Below are 16,855 nucleotides of genomic sequence, written 5' to 3' on the forward strand. Positions count from 1 at the left end.
AAACAAAACCTGATCTTTAGCTGGAATAGCTCACCTTCTCTGACGATGGCTGGTACGACAATCTCGCTTGAAGTTGATCCACGTTTCACAATGGCTTCCTAAATATAAGGCTCCAATAATCTAGCAATGACAAATTGTTATCGTATAACAAGTATTATCTTATCAAGCAATACCATCTCTTTATAGGCATGTCTGGCTTCGGGCAGCAACCGTAGTTATTGAGGAGTTGATCAATACGCGCATATATCTTTCGCATTATAAACACATTTCCATAAAATACTAGAGTAGTAGAACCATTTTTAGTTACTCTTTGATCACGTCTGTGTCAACGGTCTAATTTTTCTCATAAGGTAATTCTTCAATGCCCTACCTGGGCACATCATATCACTTATGTATGTATATTTGAGCCCACTGCATCAAGTAAACACTGTCGCATCTCTGCCGGATATTTTCCAGTCTCAGAGATAATGTATTCTTAATACGTAGACGTATTATGTGCTGTCAATCCGTGGATACTGCTGAAATTTTTGAATCAGTATATTGTTGACCAATCATTGTTGGCGATATTGATATCCGTCACTGATTGTTAATACAGACGTATGCTGTTCTCGATGACGGATCATCGCTAATATGTTTCTATAGAAAACGAGATGCGTTAAAAGTTAGACTTCTTTCTTTATGATTTTTCATTCCAATTTTATATAGATAAAAATTGCTTCATCCGTTATAGTAATGATTTCATGAAAAGTTGTCTGTTATTTCATTTACCATTTGATATGCCTTATTGATTTTTCACCAAAAACTTTCCTTGTGAGGCATCGACCATAATCGGGTTGAGCTTATTAATCTTCATTTATAATTTTTCGTATTTGAAATTCAATCTTGGCTCCAAGTTTGGCATTACGATCAATACTAATTTCAACAATTAATCGTATTTATAGGCAACTTTTTCTAACGTATCTAAAAATCTGACGGAATTTGACACCCGAAAATAGTTTGAAAATTTGTATGAATAAGTACATCAGTGCTGGATGCAAAAATTTGTTCTCTTTCGAATCAATACATTGTATTGCAGAACGATAGATTTCCAAGCGATACAGGAATCAGATAGGAGGAATTAGGTGATGAGTCTAACATAATTGCAAAAATGTGTTCTACAATGGACTTCTCATAACTTCGTGCTCTCAGTAAACTGAGGGCAGAGTAGTCAGAAAATTGAAGATAGCTTACGGTATTTATATAGTCGAAAAACAATTAAAAATAGGGTTAACATATAAGATTGCATTTATTGCACCTCCAACAGCATTCAATGTGGTATACTAATTGTAAATATCCACTTTGCGCCTGCTTGTGGTCATGGAAGAACATAGGAAGCCGAGTCTGTACTCTGCGGCATACTGTGCAGATAATAAAAGTTTGCAAACACGTATTTACACATCCGAAGGATATGCGTATTTATGTGTATCTCGTAACATGATTGACTAGGATGGATTTAGTTCAGTATATTGAATGAGTGATCGAGTCGGATTAGTATTTTACGTAATCAAGTAGTTACTCATCGCCACAGCGACAAAACTTGAGATAAGGAATAAACTGGACGTAAAAACTGGGGCACCGCTTTCAAGGGTTGTGGTTTCTACGTCTGGAGGCAACGTTGTGACCACAGGGGAAGCAGTGCTATCAGGACTGAAGCCCTCTTCTGATAACCATTCCGCGATGAGTGGCTCATAGTTCGAGATCCATTCCAGATTTACATTGGCAGTCTGAAGCGTACGCTGGACGACTGCAGAGCTCACACCTAATTCTTCGGAGCTGACGAGGGCTTGTAACTAAAATCAATGAAAACAATGGAAATCTATACATACATCGATAGCAAATTAGTCGGTAACTGCTGTCATAATTTAAGTACAGAGAGCTCAGCAAACACCTGTTAATTGTGTTCATGCATTTACTCGAAGTACTAGTCTAGTTACTTTTTCCGATTCCGATGAATAGACATGCAGACTCCGAAGTGGCGTTCGAGTCTAATCGATTATTTGCAATAAATTAAAAGTTTTCATCTGACAGCGTAAGTGATGAATTTATGACTTGACGTACCTTTTCAAGCTGTTGCTGGTTGGTGACACGACCCGCAATACTAACAAGCATGTTAGTGACGTCACCCATTCCTCCGTAGCTACAAGAAAGAGGTTTATTCAATAACTGATTCAAAACTGCTTCTAATGCTAACTGGAAGTTGATGGAAACTTATTACTAACAATTCAGCAATGTCTGTTGAGTAGTTTCCGATGAAGTTCAAAAGTATGTCAACGTTATCTTGCCCACTGGTCAAAATAGATGAGAACACTGTGTATACGTCTTGTGATCGGATACCTGAATTCGGTGTAATGGATATCCGTAAGTATCTATTAAATGCAGAAAACAAACAATTGGGTAAAGTGAATGAAAACGTTTGAAGAATGCTTCAATATTAGCGGTTTTTGATTGTACTTCTCAAGTATTTCCGGGTTTTCACTGCATGCCAATCCTCGCAGGAGCAAGGTCTCTTCGGTGGCCAGGCTAGCGTTTAGGAACCGATTCCACATTATATCCCAGGTTGTTTCAGGGACCCTTTTGACACCCCAACAATACACAACTGATCTCAAGTCTGGGTCGACCCTACAATGAGTAAACCGACATTAAGAACCAAATTTTGTCCAAAATTCGAACCATTTTGCACCTTAAGTTTATACTTACGAATTCAACTGCGGGTTGGTGATCCACAAGTCGAAAAGAGATTCAGCCGTGGAGCGAGCGCCCGGGTAATCAGTCTGGCAAGCCAAATTAAGAATTTGTTCACGATGGATCCTGGTAGGATGGTCGTCTGCGGTATTAGGAACCCAGCCTAATGTTTCTGTGACGTTTGAAATCAAGCCATGCAAAAATGCCTGCCAGGAAACGTAGTTTTCACTGCTCACGAGGATTGTATTGAGGTATCTAATATCAGCGATGGCAGCGCGCCACACAATGAAGTCAAGGTCGTTTACGATGTAAGTTAGCAGATCTAAAGCGATTGAGTAGTCGATGTACCCAGCACGTGCCAAGTTAAGTGAATCATCGACCAATATGGCTCTATTTACGGCATTGATTTGGTCGTAGTCCGAGCTCTTCAGGTAGTCGATGACCATCCGCCAGTTCTGAGTATCGTAGTTGGTCCTGTAAAATCCTATCCCTTGGCAATTTGCTATTATCCAGGTATTGTTCGCGATTCCGTTCATCATAATAGCTTTATCTTGAGCGCGAAGCCAGTCGGGTTGTATAAAGGCACTGTTACATCGTGTAGGGTTAGTTCCCAGAGCAACCGTGATGGGGATCCACCATCTTTGAGCTTCTGGGTCAGCCGTCGGTGAGTTGCGATTCATGAAGAATCGTTCCTGGCTGAATGCCACTACGGTAGTTGAATAGTTTCTCAAAACAGTGACCAGGGGGAAACCGGCTTGTTCTGTCCATGACTCCATGATTGTTGCGATCGGCATATGGTTCTGCATCGCACTATAACTGTCTGCCACGATTTGCATTTGTTCCCAGAGTTCACTCGGTTCAAAAGTTCCAAAAGCTCTGTAAGGGAGAATTACCTGTTTTCACTACCAATTATAGTGCCACGCTGAAAAAAATGTCTCCTACATCTAACTAGAATTCTGATTCGGCCAGCAGTGTTATATAGCTATCTTGGTTACTGCGATACTTTATTGCTATGGCACATACACATTTCCAGCTAAGTGTTTATCGCAAATTCAGCATTGCCTGAATTGTTTTATTCTGAGTATTTAGTATAGTGGCTATATGACCCGAAGAGCTGAGGCAACTATAATAGTACTACTGAGGCCTCTTGAATAATACTGGAGCTGCGAACAACAAGATTTCTCGTTCAGCTCGCAAAAAATTTTTAGCAATAGAAATATTGTTGTAAGGCCAGTACCATTTTTTCAGTGCACTGTGCAATGAGATGAGTATAGCGGTGAGGCCATTGTTGACGAATCTAACCACATCGTCGAACGTACCTACCTTCATTGTCAGCTGGATTTTTAGTCTCGTTGATCAGAAATGGCAGTTAACTACTAACTTACTAACTTACGTTTGGTTGAGGTAATTTCGCAGCGCAAGTTCAAAGAGGTCCTCTCTCATCACGCGGTTGAGCATGCGTAGCACGGAACCACCTACACGTTAAAATCCAGTATTTGAAAAATCAACCGATAAATAAGTAACATGCATTTTAGGATACACTCAAAAACCTTACTGCACAGGTAAACATATAGTTGTGCAATTTATACTATTGTCATATGAGATATTCTTTAATGCAAAAGTCATTTGGAACTTAATTCAATAACTTATAAAACCGGATTTATTCTTTATGATACCACTTGAATGGTTTGGTGGAAACCATATCTAAGTACCAAGTTGTGAGGAATAATTTTATGATTGACGTATTCAGGTAGTTATATTTTGCATCGTTTCATAGCTGACATAGAATATAAAACAAATGCTATGTATCTTGATTTCAGTATTCTCTTCATTTAGCTATGTCAAAATTCAATATGATACGAAGTTAATGTTTCAATGCGGGAATCTCGACGCAGACTGCAAATACAACATGTAAGATCCCTGCTGTGCAGATGAGCGAATAATACTTACTTTTTGAGTAAGCGATAGTGTCGAAGCTGCCCCAGATCGCATCGGGACTACCTACGGGGTTGGTCATCGGACGTGTCGATTCCAAAGAATCAGTAATCAAGGCTGGTAGCTGCTGATCAGTGATTGCCCTTTCAGCATAACGCCATATCCACGTAGTTAGTGACGGTACTCGGTATTCCAAGAAACTAGCAAAGCCTTCGTTGAACCAGAGATGATCCCACCATTTTGGAGATACCAGATTTCCAAACCAGATGTGAGCAAATTCGTGACTGATGATGGAACTGATGGTCTCGCGAGCCGTTGTGCTAGATTCGCCATCTTGCCAAAGAAGCAACCTCTCTCTGGAAAATAAATTGCAAAAATCAAAGACTCCAGCAGCCATGTTGCATCTCGCAACGTTCGAAAAAGGTTCGCATTGGCTGTTAGTTAGGAGTCTGCACTTTTGAATTGAGCATACCTGTAGGTGATCAATCCCCAGTTCTCCATTGCACCCGCAGAGAAGTCTGGAACGGCTACTTGGTCGATTTTAGGCCAGGGATCTTCACCCAATATATTCAAACACACCTGGTAACATGCTTGCGAAGTTTCAAGGGCCCAAGAGGCGGTATCAAGTGCCTCGGACCGTGACCATATGGCGAAGAATCCGTCATCGCTACTCAGCTTCTCGAAATCCGAAACGACAAAGGCTAAGAGATAGGTCGACATCACTGGCGTTGTCTCAAACTGTGTCCAAACACGACCTCCAATTGTTTCGCTGAAACATGAACCACACCATTTAGCATACTGTGCATTAATGTGCAAAATATAAGGGTGACGCGACTTACTCGGCAGCGCTAGTAGATATGTTGGGCATGTTCGAAAGTGCAGTTTGATTTATGAAATGTGCGATGCGAACACTGAAGGTTGCCTTCAAACCAGGCTCGTCGAAACAGGGAAAGGCACGACGAGCCGATGTAGCCTGAAATTGCGTAGCCACAAGCCACCTGAAATGAATGTTAGGAATGAGTCGTAAATAAGAGTATAAGTTCGACGAGATTAATTCAATTAGCTGTTGATGGCGTCAAAATAAATATTTTACTCATCTACACCTAAGCATCAATGAGTACATTGAAAAAAAATACAACTTGCATCACAAAATATGAAAAGATTTCGAAAAATTGACTGGAATGTTAATGTGTGTCTTTACCTGAATTTTCCTGTCACAATGTGAGATAGAATTATATACAATTGTTATAACTTACACACAATATACCATGAGTTTATTGACACTAGCTCTAATGCAACCAAATATTGAACAAATTGAACTCAGTATGTGTAACCTGTACAAACATTCTTCTAAAAATGTTGTATTGCTATTATATTGCCGTGATGTCTAAATTGTATTTGCGCTGTGTATAAAATTTTCTCATGAAGGCTACTGAACAATTTACCTGGTTTCATTTCCGATTTGGTAGGAACTACGGTAGAGTCCACGCATATCTGTTAACAATTCCCCGCCGAAGCTGAAGTAAAGATAATAATTTCCAAGTGGAAGATTTTCAGTAAAACTGAGAATCCAAAAATGTCTGGCCTCGTCATAGGTCTGAGTAGCGATAGCAACAAAACTCTGGTTATCGACGTTGTACAACGAAGTCGCTGACTGGTTGATGTTCAGATTTTCGTTGTGTACAATGATCACATTTGTTAAATCAACCACTGAGATGCTGATGTTGACTTGTCCACTGAAACTGGACTCGTCGTCACGTTGGAACAACGGTACTAATTCAAGGTCATAGTTGTTTGGGATAACCGTGGACGGCAGTTGGTAGATTAAGATCGAGGTGTCTACCGGAAAGTTCTCGTCGAACTTCAAAGGGGTCGACGAGGTTAGAACGACCACGGCTGCGATCACAGCCACGATCAAGAAGCCACTATTCTGCATGGCTGAAAGTTGAAGGGAGAGATGAAGACTTGACATTTATACGTTGAACATGTGAATATTTTAATAAAGTGAAGTGCGTCGGACACTGCAGAAAAGTGCTGTAGTCCGTGTCTTGATTCAACCCTTTGAGTAATACATTATTGTGCTAAGTCAATTTTTATCATGAGATAGTATCCCATGGCTTTCGAGGTCGCTGATCACGAATCGGAAATTGGATTTCAAAAATTCAAGATGGCAGATCCGACATGGCAGATGAAAATTTCAAATTCAATCAAATCCCATCAGAAAACTCTATGTAGTGGTCGTTGGGATTGCTGATTACAAATCTGAGATCAAAATTCAAGAATTCAATATGGCAGATACAATGCAGCAGCCGGAAATTTTTAATTTGATCAAATCCTATCAGAAAACTCTATGCAAAGGTTCCGGACTCTCTGATTAGGAATCTGAATTTAAATTTTGAAAATTGAAGGCAGTGGATCCAATATGGTGGGCAACATTTTTTTAATTTAATCGTACGTGGTAATAAAACTGTATGTAGATGTTTCACCGTACTGAATTTTCAAAACCTGGTATCAGATTCGTAATTAGCGACCCCAAAAACCCATAGACAGAGCTTTTTCTCCGGATTCGACCGAATTTTAAATTTGCGTCCACCATCTTGAATTCTGAAAATGAAATTTCAGATTCGTAATCAGCTACCCCAAAAAATTGTAATTTATGTAAAACATGTGTGTAGTAGGGTAACTTCCTGGGAAATTAATCATTCCTTTAATTTTCACGATTTTTTAATCGATCAATTTGTTTCCGACAGTGATAAGTTACATTATATCGCAATTACTACTCTACAGTATTAAGAATTAAGCCCACTACCAGAAATTGTAAAAAAAAACAGCGAAGAAATACGTTGAAATGTTCTCTCAATATACAAAGAATGGATATAAAATAAGTGGTAAGACTACTTACCACTATGACTCAAAGGGTTACTAGCTCTAAGAGAATTTTGACGAACTAATATGCCTAAAGAGATGCGTGGAGGACATTGATACGACTTTAAACCCTCCGATACTAAAACCAAGATGTTTCAGCGTCCGTTTGCACACTCAAATATTACAGTCGTCACTCTTTTCCACTTTCTAATATAATGCCGTACTCTAGTAAAAACCTCCATTGTGTAGGTTTCACTTTCACTGAAACTGTTCCTATACTTGAGATACAGAATAGTTTTGGGTACATGACTTTACGCACTAAGTATTTCGGATGATTTACCTGTCTGAGGAAGATGGTTCCGTTCATGCGTGGTAAAAGACACCTCAACCACCATCAGAGTTATGTAGGTTCACGATATTTAAGGCAGATTATAATCAGGCGGTCTTCTGCTCATCCATGATAAGGTGATAATTTATATCTCCAGAAATCCTTTCGTAGACAACGAATGTAATTGATGACTGACCCATACAAAAATGGTATAACACATTCACTTGCGAATACGGATCAACGGATGACGTAGTATTTTAATGTGCTAAGTAGGTGCAAAACCGAAACTCCAAATAAACTTCACAAGTAGAAAAATTATGATAGGGTCACTTAGTCAGACAACTAATATCTGATTGTAAGGTAAAGGATTAAGTTGTAATCCACCGTGTATTCTGCTCCATTTTTGATACCGCAACTACATCCATACGGGTGCCAGTTCAGTTGCGATCCATATGTACCATTATTAGTTTTTGTATACTTTTACAAATCTTAGGTGAATAAAAATGTTTCAATCAATAAAATGCAATATAAGACATTTACTCGAAAACCCTAAACACAATATGAGAGCTTCTTAATCTTGAAGCAACAATACGAAAGATCTCGGTCCAAATCCAAGAAGTCGAAGGTTAGAACCTGGTCGATTTGACATGAAATGCTCTACATATATACGTAAAAGAATTTACTATGCTAGTGTAACCAAGAAAATTTCAAAATATGCGTACACCGCATTTAGAGTATGGCTAAACACACATCAAGCTATTTTAAAAAAGACAAAAGCAAACAAATTCAATCTAATAGTCCTCATTACTTCATTGACATTTATAACATGACATTAGTTGAATAAAAAATCCAATTATTCTGTCTTCTGGGCATTCACAGCGATAACGAGATGTTCCAAAATATCATATAAAATCAAGTTGACACCGAGTGAAAGACTTTTCAGTTTTTCTGTTGATATGTCGAGATGTAACTTTCACGCTCATTAGGTATTCAATGTTGATTGTCCCATCATCACTACTTAAAATAGCCTGGGAATATCGATACGAACCAGTAAAAAACAGTAAAAGAATTGAAAGACATAGTCTTTATTATTGTTTGCAATTATCAGAAAGAGAACTGGATAGTACGTTGGTTAATGAATTGGAGACGGAGACGTAATCAAAATGAACAATTCTTTTTGAAAATATGTCCGTCGAGATCTGTTAGACTTTTTCAAAATGATTGAAAAAGGACTCGAGCTGTTTTTCACTGGTTCGTATCAATATTCCCAGGCTATTTCATACTTAGCGATGGTGTCACAATCAACATTAAATACCACAAAATTGAGAGATTTATTGAAAGTGAAATTTCGATATGTCAGCATATGAACTTACAAGTCTTTCACTGCCAATGAGATTGACCTGATACCACTGGGTATTAAGGTATGCTTCGTTACTGATGTGAATGTCCCAATGGCAGTTCAACCATTAGGTATCGTTCGCACGTGATTTATGTTATTTATTATTTAGTCAATTCCAGGTAATCAATGCCAATATAAGTTCCAAAAGCGCCAAATTTCGAATTTTTTGGTGGCGAAACTCAAAGTAAAGAAATAAAACTATGAAAAAACATCAAGGTTTCGAATGGTCCAAAACCCGACGCTCAAAGTTCTGAAGGTGCAAAATTCCAAATGGACCAAATGCCGAAAGAGCATAACTCCAACCAGTTAAAGTTCCGAAAATGAGAAAATTTAAAAATCCGAAACATCGATATTTCGAACAATCGAAGATTTTCAGTTCTATGAATTTCTGGCTTCGTAAAATTTCGTCACCTTGTTCTTCCTTAGTTTTGGATTTTCGATATTTTTATCTTCAGAATCCTGATCATTCTGATTTTGGGATTTTTTGTATTTTTTACACCCAATCCTTGAGTAAACTACGCTGTAGGTATATTTCAATTTGCCGAATTTTACTCTATCGAAACCTTATTTTTCGGAATTTCACTCTATCGGAACTGTACTTTTCAGAACTTTGCTCTATGGTAAGTTGAATTTTCGGAATTTTGAGATTCGCAACTTTGAGCCATCGAGTTTCCGGTCATTCAAAACTTTGTTGTTTCGTCAAATTTGGATTTCTTTATGTATTTTAACGTATGTCACCGTGTGTTGGAAAATATCCTCATGACGTCAAAGTCTGAGTGTCGACGCCATCTTATCACCACATAACTTAAGTTTTTAATTTTAATGGGAGCAGATCGTAATTCTTGTGGTTTCATATCACTTATGTCACATAAATTAATGAACCGTAATCAATAACATACCTGTTCTGCAATCCACACGAAAAAAATACGGTCTAGGGTCAGCTGTCGGCCTGGTTGCATTAGTTTGATTTTTTGCTACTAGATGGGGCATTGCAAAGTGAGAATCTCAATAGCCATTGGCTTGTTCAACTTAAGTGTTAAAAAACTGGGCTGCATGTTAAAATGTATCGACACAAATCACGTGGAATATGAGTAACCATATTCCATTGACCCTTAAGGGTTTTAATGTTGGGGACAAAAGGAAATGATTTTACTGACTTCCGCATCTATTGAAGAGCAGCTGGAAGTAGGCTGTACTTGTTGGAGACGTGTTGAGGCTTTCAAAGCAACTTGCTGAGATTTGCATGTGATTGGGACAAGTTACACATCCTCCCTCTAAAACATTATGGGTTCCCTCGACACCCATGATCCCCAATATTGGCTGTGGCGCCGTAAGGAATTAGTTACGCTGGCAGGAAAGCCCGTTACGTGCTGCTGTGCGGACCTACGTGGAGCCTCCGATCTAAAGAGTAAATTTAGAGGCCGAGGACTGAGGACATTTGTTAATATATACCTATAAAGAAGTCAAAAATCGTAAGTTATTAATACTTATCATCCAATAGAGTTAAGTGCTCTCTGCTAAGATTGTTTATCATGAGTTTCCTGTATAATTTAGAGTCATTCAGTAGTTTATTAGAGTCAAAACATCAAGTGGGGTTTTCTAACCTCCATAATCTTAGAAGATCCGATAACGTGGGTTAAAATGATGTCAGTTTGTATTCCAATTTGCCGAAATATTATTGTCATCATCTTTGCGTAGACATAAATTCTATCTTATCATTGTGTACAACGATAATGTTAAGCCAGCTCATATTCATTAAGTCAGGATAACTACATAATCTACCACCGGTATTGCAAAAAGATTAAGAAGTAGACCTGCAGACATTGATAATTATCGAATTAGTTCTCTTAATGACTGTCGTCTGCAGATCTGCACTCCATATGAAAATACTTTTATTTTTATTCGTCCTGATGCAACTTGATCGATTCTTGAAACTACGAATTACGTCCATAATTCACGGTGAAAAACTTGTAGCGCACTTTAATTACCTTCAAAATTTGGAGAATGTAATAAAATATTTTACATCTGACCCAGTTCATGATTGTCCACTCTGGTAACCAAACTAAATAAGCAGATGACGGAATGGTAGTGGAAATCTTTGACGTGAGATTTGTTCTGTGAAACGATGTGATACCCCATAGTTTTGAGAAATACATCGTGATTCGGGCATTTTTCTAAACTTAAATTTACGTTGTAATCAACCTTCTACACCTGCGCCTTTTCTACTCAAGGAATCGTTATTGAAATACCAAGCTGATGCCTGCTTTGAGAAATGAGCGATTGTCTAATCCTGGTTCATCGTGAGTCGCAAGCTAGTTCGAGGCGTCTGGCGATCCATCATCGATCGTGTAAAGATGGCAATAAAGTACTTGCCGGTAAAACTGTAATCTAAGTAGAATCAAGTTTAGGCATTGAAACCGTAAATCAAGGGAAGGCCTCTACAAAATTTCTGTATCGTAGGCCCTCGTCCCTAGTAGATCCACATTCTGTTTTTTTTTCTACTTCTAAGAAGTAAACGACAGATATCAAAATGATTATTGAATGGTAAGGATAACCACTAGGTCTGTCCTTAAGAAGAGGGAAATGAAATTTCAATGGTTACACCCCTCAAGTTGGTTCGAAATAATTTTTAACAATTTTGCATTTATTTTGCTCCCTCCATATTCACCCACCACCCCTAGAGCCCTTTTTTCTCATAAGAAAAGCATCGATTTTTCGAATTTCTTTAATCAAAAGTGCATACTGGTTCTAAAAAAAAGGAACAACTTTTTCACAAAAAGGAAAATGAAAGTAAATTTGTCCCATTTCAAATGTCGCTTGGAAAATTTGGCTATCTCTATTTTTGACTCCGCTATCTAACATGTAGTCCGGCAAAAAATTTCGACTAGTGGATCCTAACTTTTGAGCGGTTGAGGAACTCAATAGGATTAGTCTTAAAAAAAAGAAATTCTTCGCTGGAAATAACAAATTGAAATTCAAAAATTTCGATCACCTCATCTTCCTTCTTCGTGCTAGGGAAACCGCTAGAAAAAGATTTTAAACATGTCGAAAGACGTCATTTCGAGAGTTGAATATTAAAAGAATTAAATCGGAGTGATCGTAAAAAATGGCGAATCCTTTGTACAAACTAATTAGTCATGTAAATCAACTTAACCCTCATTTTACTGCCTAATCGATTATGCCACGCGTTTGAATTTTTGAAATTTCTTATGGCATTAAAAGTTAGATAGCGGAGTCAAAAACAGAGATAGCCAAATTTCTCAAGCGGCGTTAGAAAGGGGACAAATTTATCTTTATTTTGCCATTTAAAAAAATTTTTGCGATTCTTTTTGGATCCAGTCTGCACTTTTGATTAAATAAACTCGAAAAATCAATGCTTTTTTATACGAAAAAGTAAAGCTTTCTAAGGGTTGGTAAATATGGAAGAAAAAAAATGCGACTACCGAAATTCGATTTCACTCTTCTTAAGAACAGGTCTTAGTAACCACACATGCAAAGAAAAACAAATCTCACAGCCATTTTTCGATACGTTCATTCTTCATTGAATGATACAATGCCTATTGTATAACAAGTGCGCACATCTGACACACGATATTTTTTCCAACACTCGTTGGAAAATTAGATTTTTGAAACCTGTGAAGCGTGCGTAAAGTGCTACATTTCTGAACAGTGCGGTAAAACGAGTATGATACTACTTCAACAATGCTCGCCTTGACTTATGCTTCATTCACACTAGTATTCGTGCATTACAGTACTAACCTTCAGTTCATCGCGCCAACTTCACACTCGCATTTGTATAAAGATTTTGAATCCTACTTCTAATACCGGTACGACACGACTAGCAATTAGGGATTACTTGGAATACAAACGAAAGGATCAGATTCAGGTCATGCAGTACTCCTACCTTTACCGACTGAGCAACCAAGGAACGCTCAACCCTGCGACCAACTTATCGTGACAGCATCTGTTATTTAAGAAATTATTGTAATTCCTAGTTCTCGTCTAGCGACCTCAATATTGCATGAAAACAATCTAACAAAGGCTTATTTTACTCCTCATTCTTTTCGGAATTGCACAAAGTTAGACAACTATGCACTTTTGGTCCCTGAAATGCAGAAAATGTGGGAATATAAATAGATATAAAAAACCACACTTTAAAACTATTTTTGGGATATGAGTAACTCTCCTGAATTCCGCTACAAAAGAGTGATGCACCTTCGAAATCTGAACTCTTTCCGTTAGTTTGTTTATTTATTATCGGAAGAAAAAGCGTGAGTTTTCTCGGTCGATAAAGGTAGGAGTACTACATGACCTTAAGCCCAAGAAATAACACGGCAAAAAAATATTTGATGAAGTATTATCAAATAATGAAATATTTGTACTAAATATACTGACAAACGGAATATTTTACGTTCATCTATCTATAACTCAACGTATAATATCGGCAGTACCCATATTTTTTAAGAAACAACTCAGTGATTTACAATATCAGTGAATAATTTTTTTTGTAATCTGTAATCTGTATCATTTCCCGAATCTTTGTACAAGTTGTAATTTCTTTGCAATTTGTATAATCTTGGTATAATCTTTGCAGTCTTTTTGTAATCTCTGTAATCTTTGTCATCTCCCGAATCTTTGTTGTGGTGAAACCCTTGGACGAGTCTCAAATACATCATCTTCTGTTATCGGCTTTTCGCTGTTTTACCATATAAAGATAAAACAGCGGCATGGCTTTAAAAAAAAAATTCCACCAGAGAACACCATGCACTTACTAAGAAAATAAAATTGCGCTGCTGTTCTCACTAGATTATGAAGAATAATATATTTTTACCATAATAAATCAGTATTGATCACTCAAAATCAGTAGAAAATGATTGATTCTGCTCTATTGAAATAGCTCACCAATTTTCATATACGAGTTTGCGACCCGTACAGGAGTACAGCTATTAAGTTTATACACAGTTATATGTCTACAATTGCGTTCATCCTGCTAATGACGAAGATAGCGGTGTCTTTTTTATCAACGTTAACTTTGTTCTCATGCCTTAGCGTATATATAATCAGGATTAATTATTTGCGTAATGTCTGTATTATCGTACCATTATCGACAGGCGGGAAGAGCGAAATGCACTCAGATATAACTGATCACCGGCCAAAGATCGATTGAGAAAACGAAACTGTCTGTTACGGTGTCAAGGCTCAAGACGAGCGGTTATCAGTCATAAATAAATGGCCGATCGTGGAAAAAATGCTGTTTCGATAACACATATCATTGCGTGCATATTACATATTTGTATGCTGCTTGTCTAGTGGTATAAGCTCGTACGCAGCAATATACGCGGCGATCTTTTGTAATTTGAAAAATTGAAAGGTTGTATAATTTGTTGCGCAAGTTTAGAGGTATTTACACGAGGAATATGAAATTTCGAACGCAAAACGTGGGCTGTGTGTAATTTTGATATTTTCTTTTTTTTGACCACTTCTTGTCACACCTAATACAACGCAAAAAACTGTTGAAAAATAACGCAGATATTCAGACAATTTCCACCAGTTTTATGTCGACGGAATTGACCTACTGCAAATGCTCTTATTTGTGTAAATGTAAAAAAAAGCTCCCAAAAAAAATTCTGTTTTTTGTATTGATTTTGACTTTAGTAACGTTTTTTCGGAGTAAAAAAACCAAAGTTGTAGTGATTTTTTCGAGAAAAACTTGTACTTGAGGTGCTCAATAATTCGAACAAAAATTATACAGGTAACAATAACTGATCTGTAAGATTGTTTTCCGATTGTTCAAAAAATAAAAAGTCGCTTCACTTTTTGCCAAAATAAGGCATCAATTGCCCAAGTTTCATCCTGATCGCTTAATCGGTATAGGAGTTTTGACTCGCTGCGTTTTCGAGGTGTAGAACGCGAATTTACAAGCACCTTAATACAGATGTCAATAGATTAACTCACACCGTCATCCATTAAAAACTTATGGAACACAAACGAATTACGACCCTTTATCCTACAGAAATTCCATAAATTTGCAAAAAAAAAATATTGAGAGTCAGTTATCAGATTAAAAACTATCTTTTCTCTTAAGTTTGACCAAGTAATACATATTCACAAAGTTTCATTAAAATCGGTTCAGCGATTTCTGAGATTAGCATGGACGAACATTGTGACATGGAATTTTTATATATATACTATAGTTTAATGGTACAAGATTTTCCGGGACAGCTCTTGTAACTCGGACGAACGATCGTGCGTTATTACGAGTACTTGACCGCTATAATCAAGCTGAAAACGTGAACTTGTAATTAGATTACGGCTTGCTATCTTATCAGATGAGAGTATGGACCGATATTGCTGACCCGAAACACCCTGTTCTAAATAGCTAAATCGTTTCCGCAGACTCGGGTTTGTTAATCATGACAACAGGGTTGTATTTGTGGGCGATTGGGGCTTCTCGATCAGAACTACGTCATCGAGTTTCGGGATCTCATGGTCCAGAGCTGTAAATTGGGGACTCGGATTTTGATTCCAGAACTCCTGGACAAAGACGCAGGTGTGTTAAGCCAGCGCTCTTTCTAACGTCTAGTTGCACACTCGAGTTGTTAAGACAAGACAAAAAATCGAAGTGCCTGTAATAATCCGACTACAACAATTGCTTTCAGACCAGGAGTTTTTAAGCCGTGGCTGTTTATCAGAATTGAGATCCCCGAAATTGTTCCTGGAATCAGGTGTTTAGCCAGAGCCGTACCTTTCTGAGCTTTTTCCCGATCTGGAGCTATCCTGATCGATTCTGCAAGAAGACAATTGATGCGACGTTGGCGATTAAAGAAACAGAATCTCTGATTTTCTATTACTAATTTTAATGTTCTACTGAATTGACAAACAAAGATGAAAAGAAATCAAAGTTTTGATATAAGAAAAATAATTACGCATAAAGTTTTGTAAAATAAAAATTAACCAAACTAAAAATCATCGCTACCGCTCTAAAAGATAGTTGAAGCGTTTTGCGAGAGAATTTTCACATTTGTTTCTAATTTTGCCAAGTTTGACGCTTTGCCGAAATCTAAGCTAAACTTGTGAATTTGAAGAGGTGCTATGCCATACTACAAATGAAAACGAAGTTACCCTAAGTTAGAGAACAGGCTCTAGATGAGGCTGGCTCTTCACAAATATCGTGACGTCAGTGAGCGCCTTGCTCATCGTCAGACTGACAATGAGTGACGAGTGCCTTCGAGGCACCCGTATTTATACGGAATCGAACCGGTCAAAAGTGGCGTCGCCGCTGTCGAACGTCAGGTAGGCTAGTCCGCTGACGTTGTTGCGGTCGCATCGTTCGTCTTGGTCTTGTCACTCTCACTCGCTGACGACTTCGTTATTCGTCAGCATCGATCGGCTTTCTCCGTATAAGATCCGTCATGCACATGGCTCACAAGCTGGCAGCGTAAGTGCTGCTGACAATACACAAATATGTATATACAGGGTGTCCCAGACTAATGTGCAAAAATTGATAGGGGTTGTAGAGAAGGTCGAACTGAGTGAATTAACCCAAAGAACATATGGTCTTCGGAGTCGCGTTCGCGAGATACGACCGGTCAAAAAAGTCTCGCTAA

General features: G+C 37.9%; 1 protein-coding gene and 1 long non-coding RNA gene across 2 annotated transcripts; one reads left to right on the top strand and one right to left on the bottom strand.

Moving 5' to 3' along the window:
• Positions 1-1,232: 1,232 nt before the first annotated feature.
• Positions 1,233-9,529, top strand: LOC124406190. The gene is made up of 3 exons (XR_006929200.1): positions 1,233-1,242; positions 7,407-7,412; positions 9,368-9,529. It is a non-coding gene; the product is annotated as an uncharacterized LOC124406190 (long non-coding RNA).
• Positions 1,269-7,900, bottom strand: LOC124406093 (aminopeptidase N-like). The gene is made up of 11 exons (XM_046881468.1): positions 7,862-7,900; positions 6,102-6,594; positions 5,496-5,654; positions 5,129-5,425; positions 4,672-5,012; positions 4,115-4,196; positions 2,737-3,597; positions 2,491-2,658; positions 2,259-2,405; positions 2,098-2,176; positions 1,269-1,829 (listed from the first exon to the last, which is right to left on the bottom strand). Exons 2-11 carry the CDS (start codon positions 6,590-6,592, stop codon positions 1,536-1,538), a joined length of 2,919 nt encoding a protein of 972 aa, XP_046737424.1. The 5' UTR covers positions 6,593-6,594; positions 7,862-7,900; the 3' UTR covers positions 1,269-1,535.
• Positions 9,530-16,855: the final 7,326 nt, after the last annotated feature.

Source organism: Diprion similis, chromosome 1, assembly GCF_021155765.1.
Source record: "Diprion similis isolate iyDipSimi1 chromosome 1, iyDipSimi1.1, whole genome shotgun sequence".
NCBI classification, from domain to species: domain Eukaryota; kingdom Metazoa; phylum Arthropoda; class Insecta; order Hymenoptera; family Diprionidae; genus Diprion; species Diprion similis.

Excerpts from the sequence above, each read along its gene's own strand:
- LOC124406093 (XM_046881468.1), bottom strand. The coding sequence starts at position 6,592 with ATGCAGAATAGTGGCTTCTTGATCGTGGCTGTGATCGCAGCCGTGGTC. Across the intron at positions 5,655-6,101 it reads CAAATCGGAAATGAAACCAG|GTGGCTTGTGGCTACGCAAT; the intron begins GTAAATTGTTCA and ends CATTCATTTCAG. Across the intron at positions 1,830-2,097 it reads ACCAGCAACAGCTTGAAAAG|TTACAAGCCCTCGTCAGCTC; the intron begins GTACGTCAAGTC and ends CATTGATTTTAG.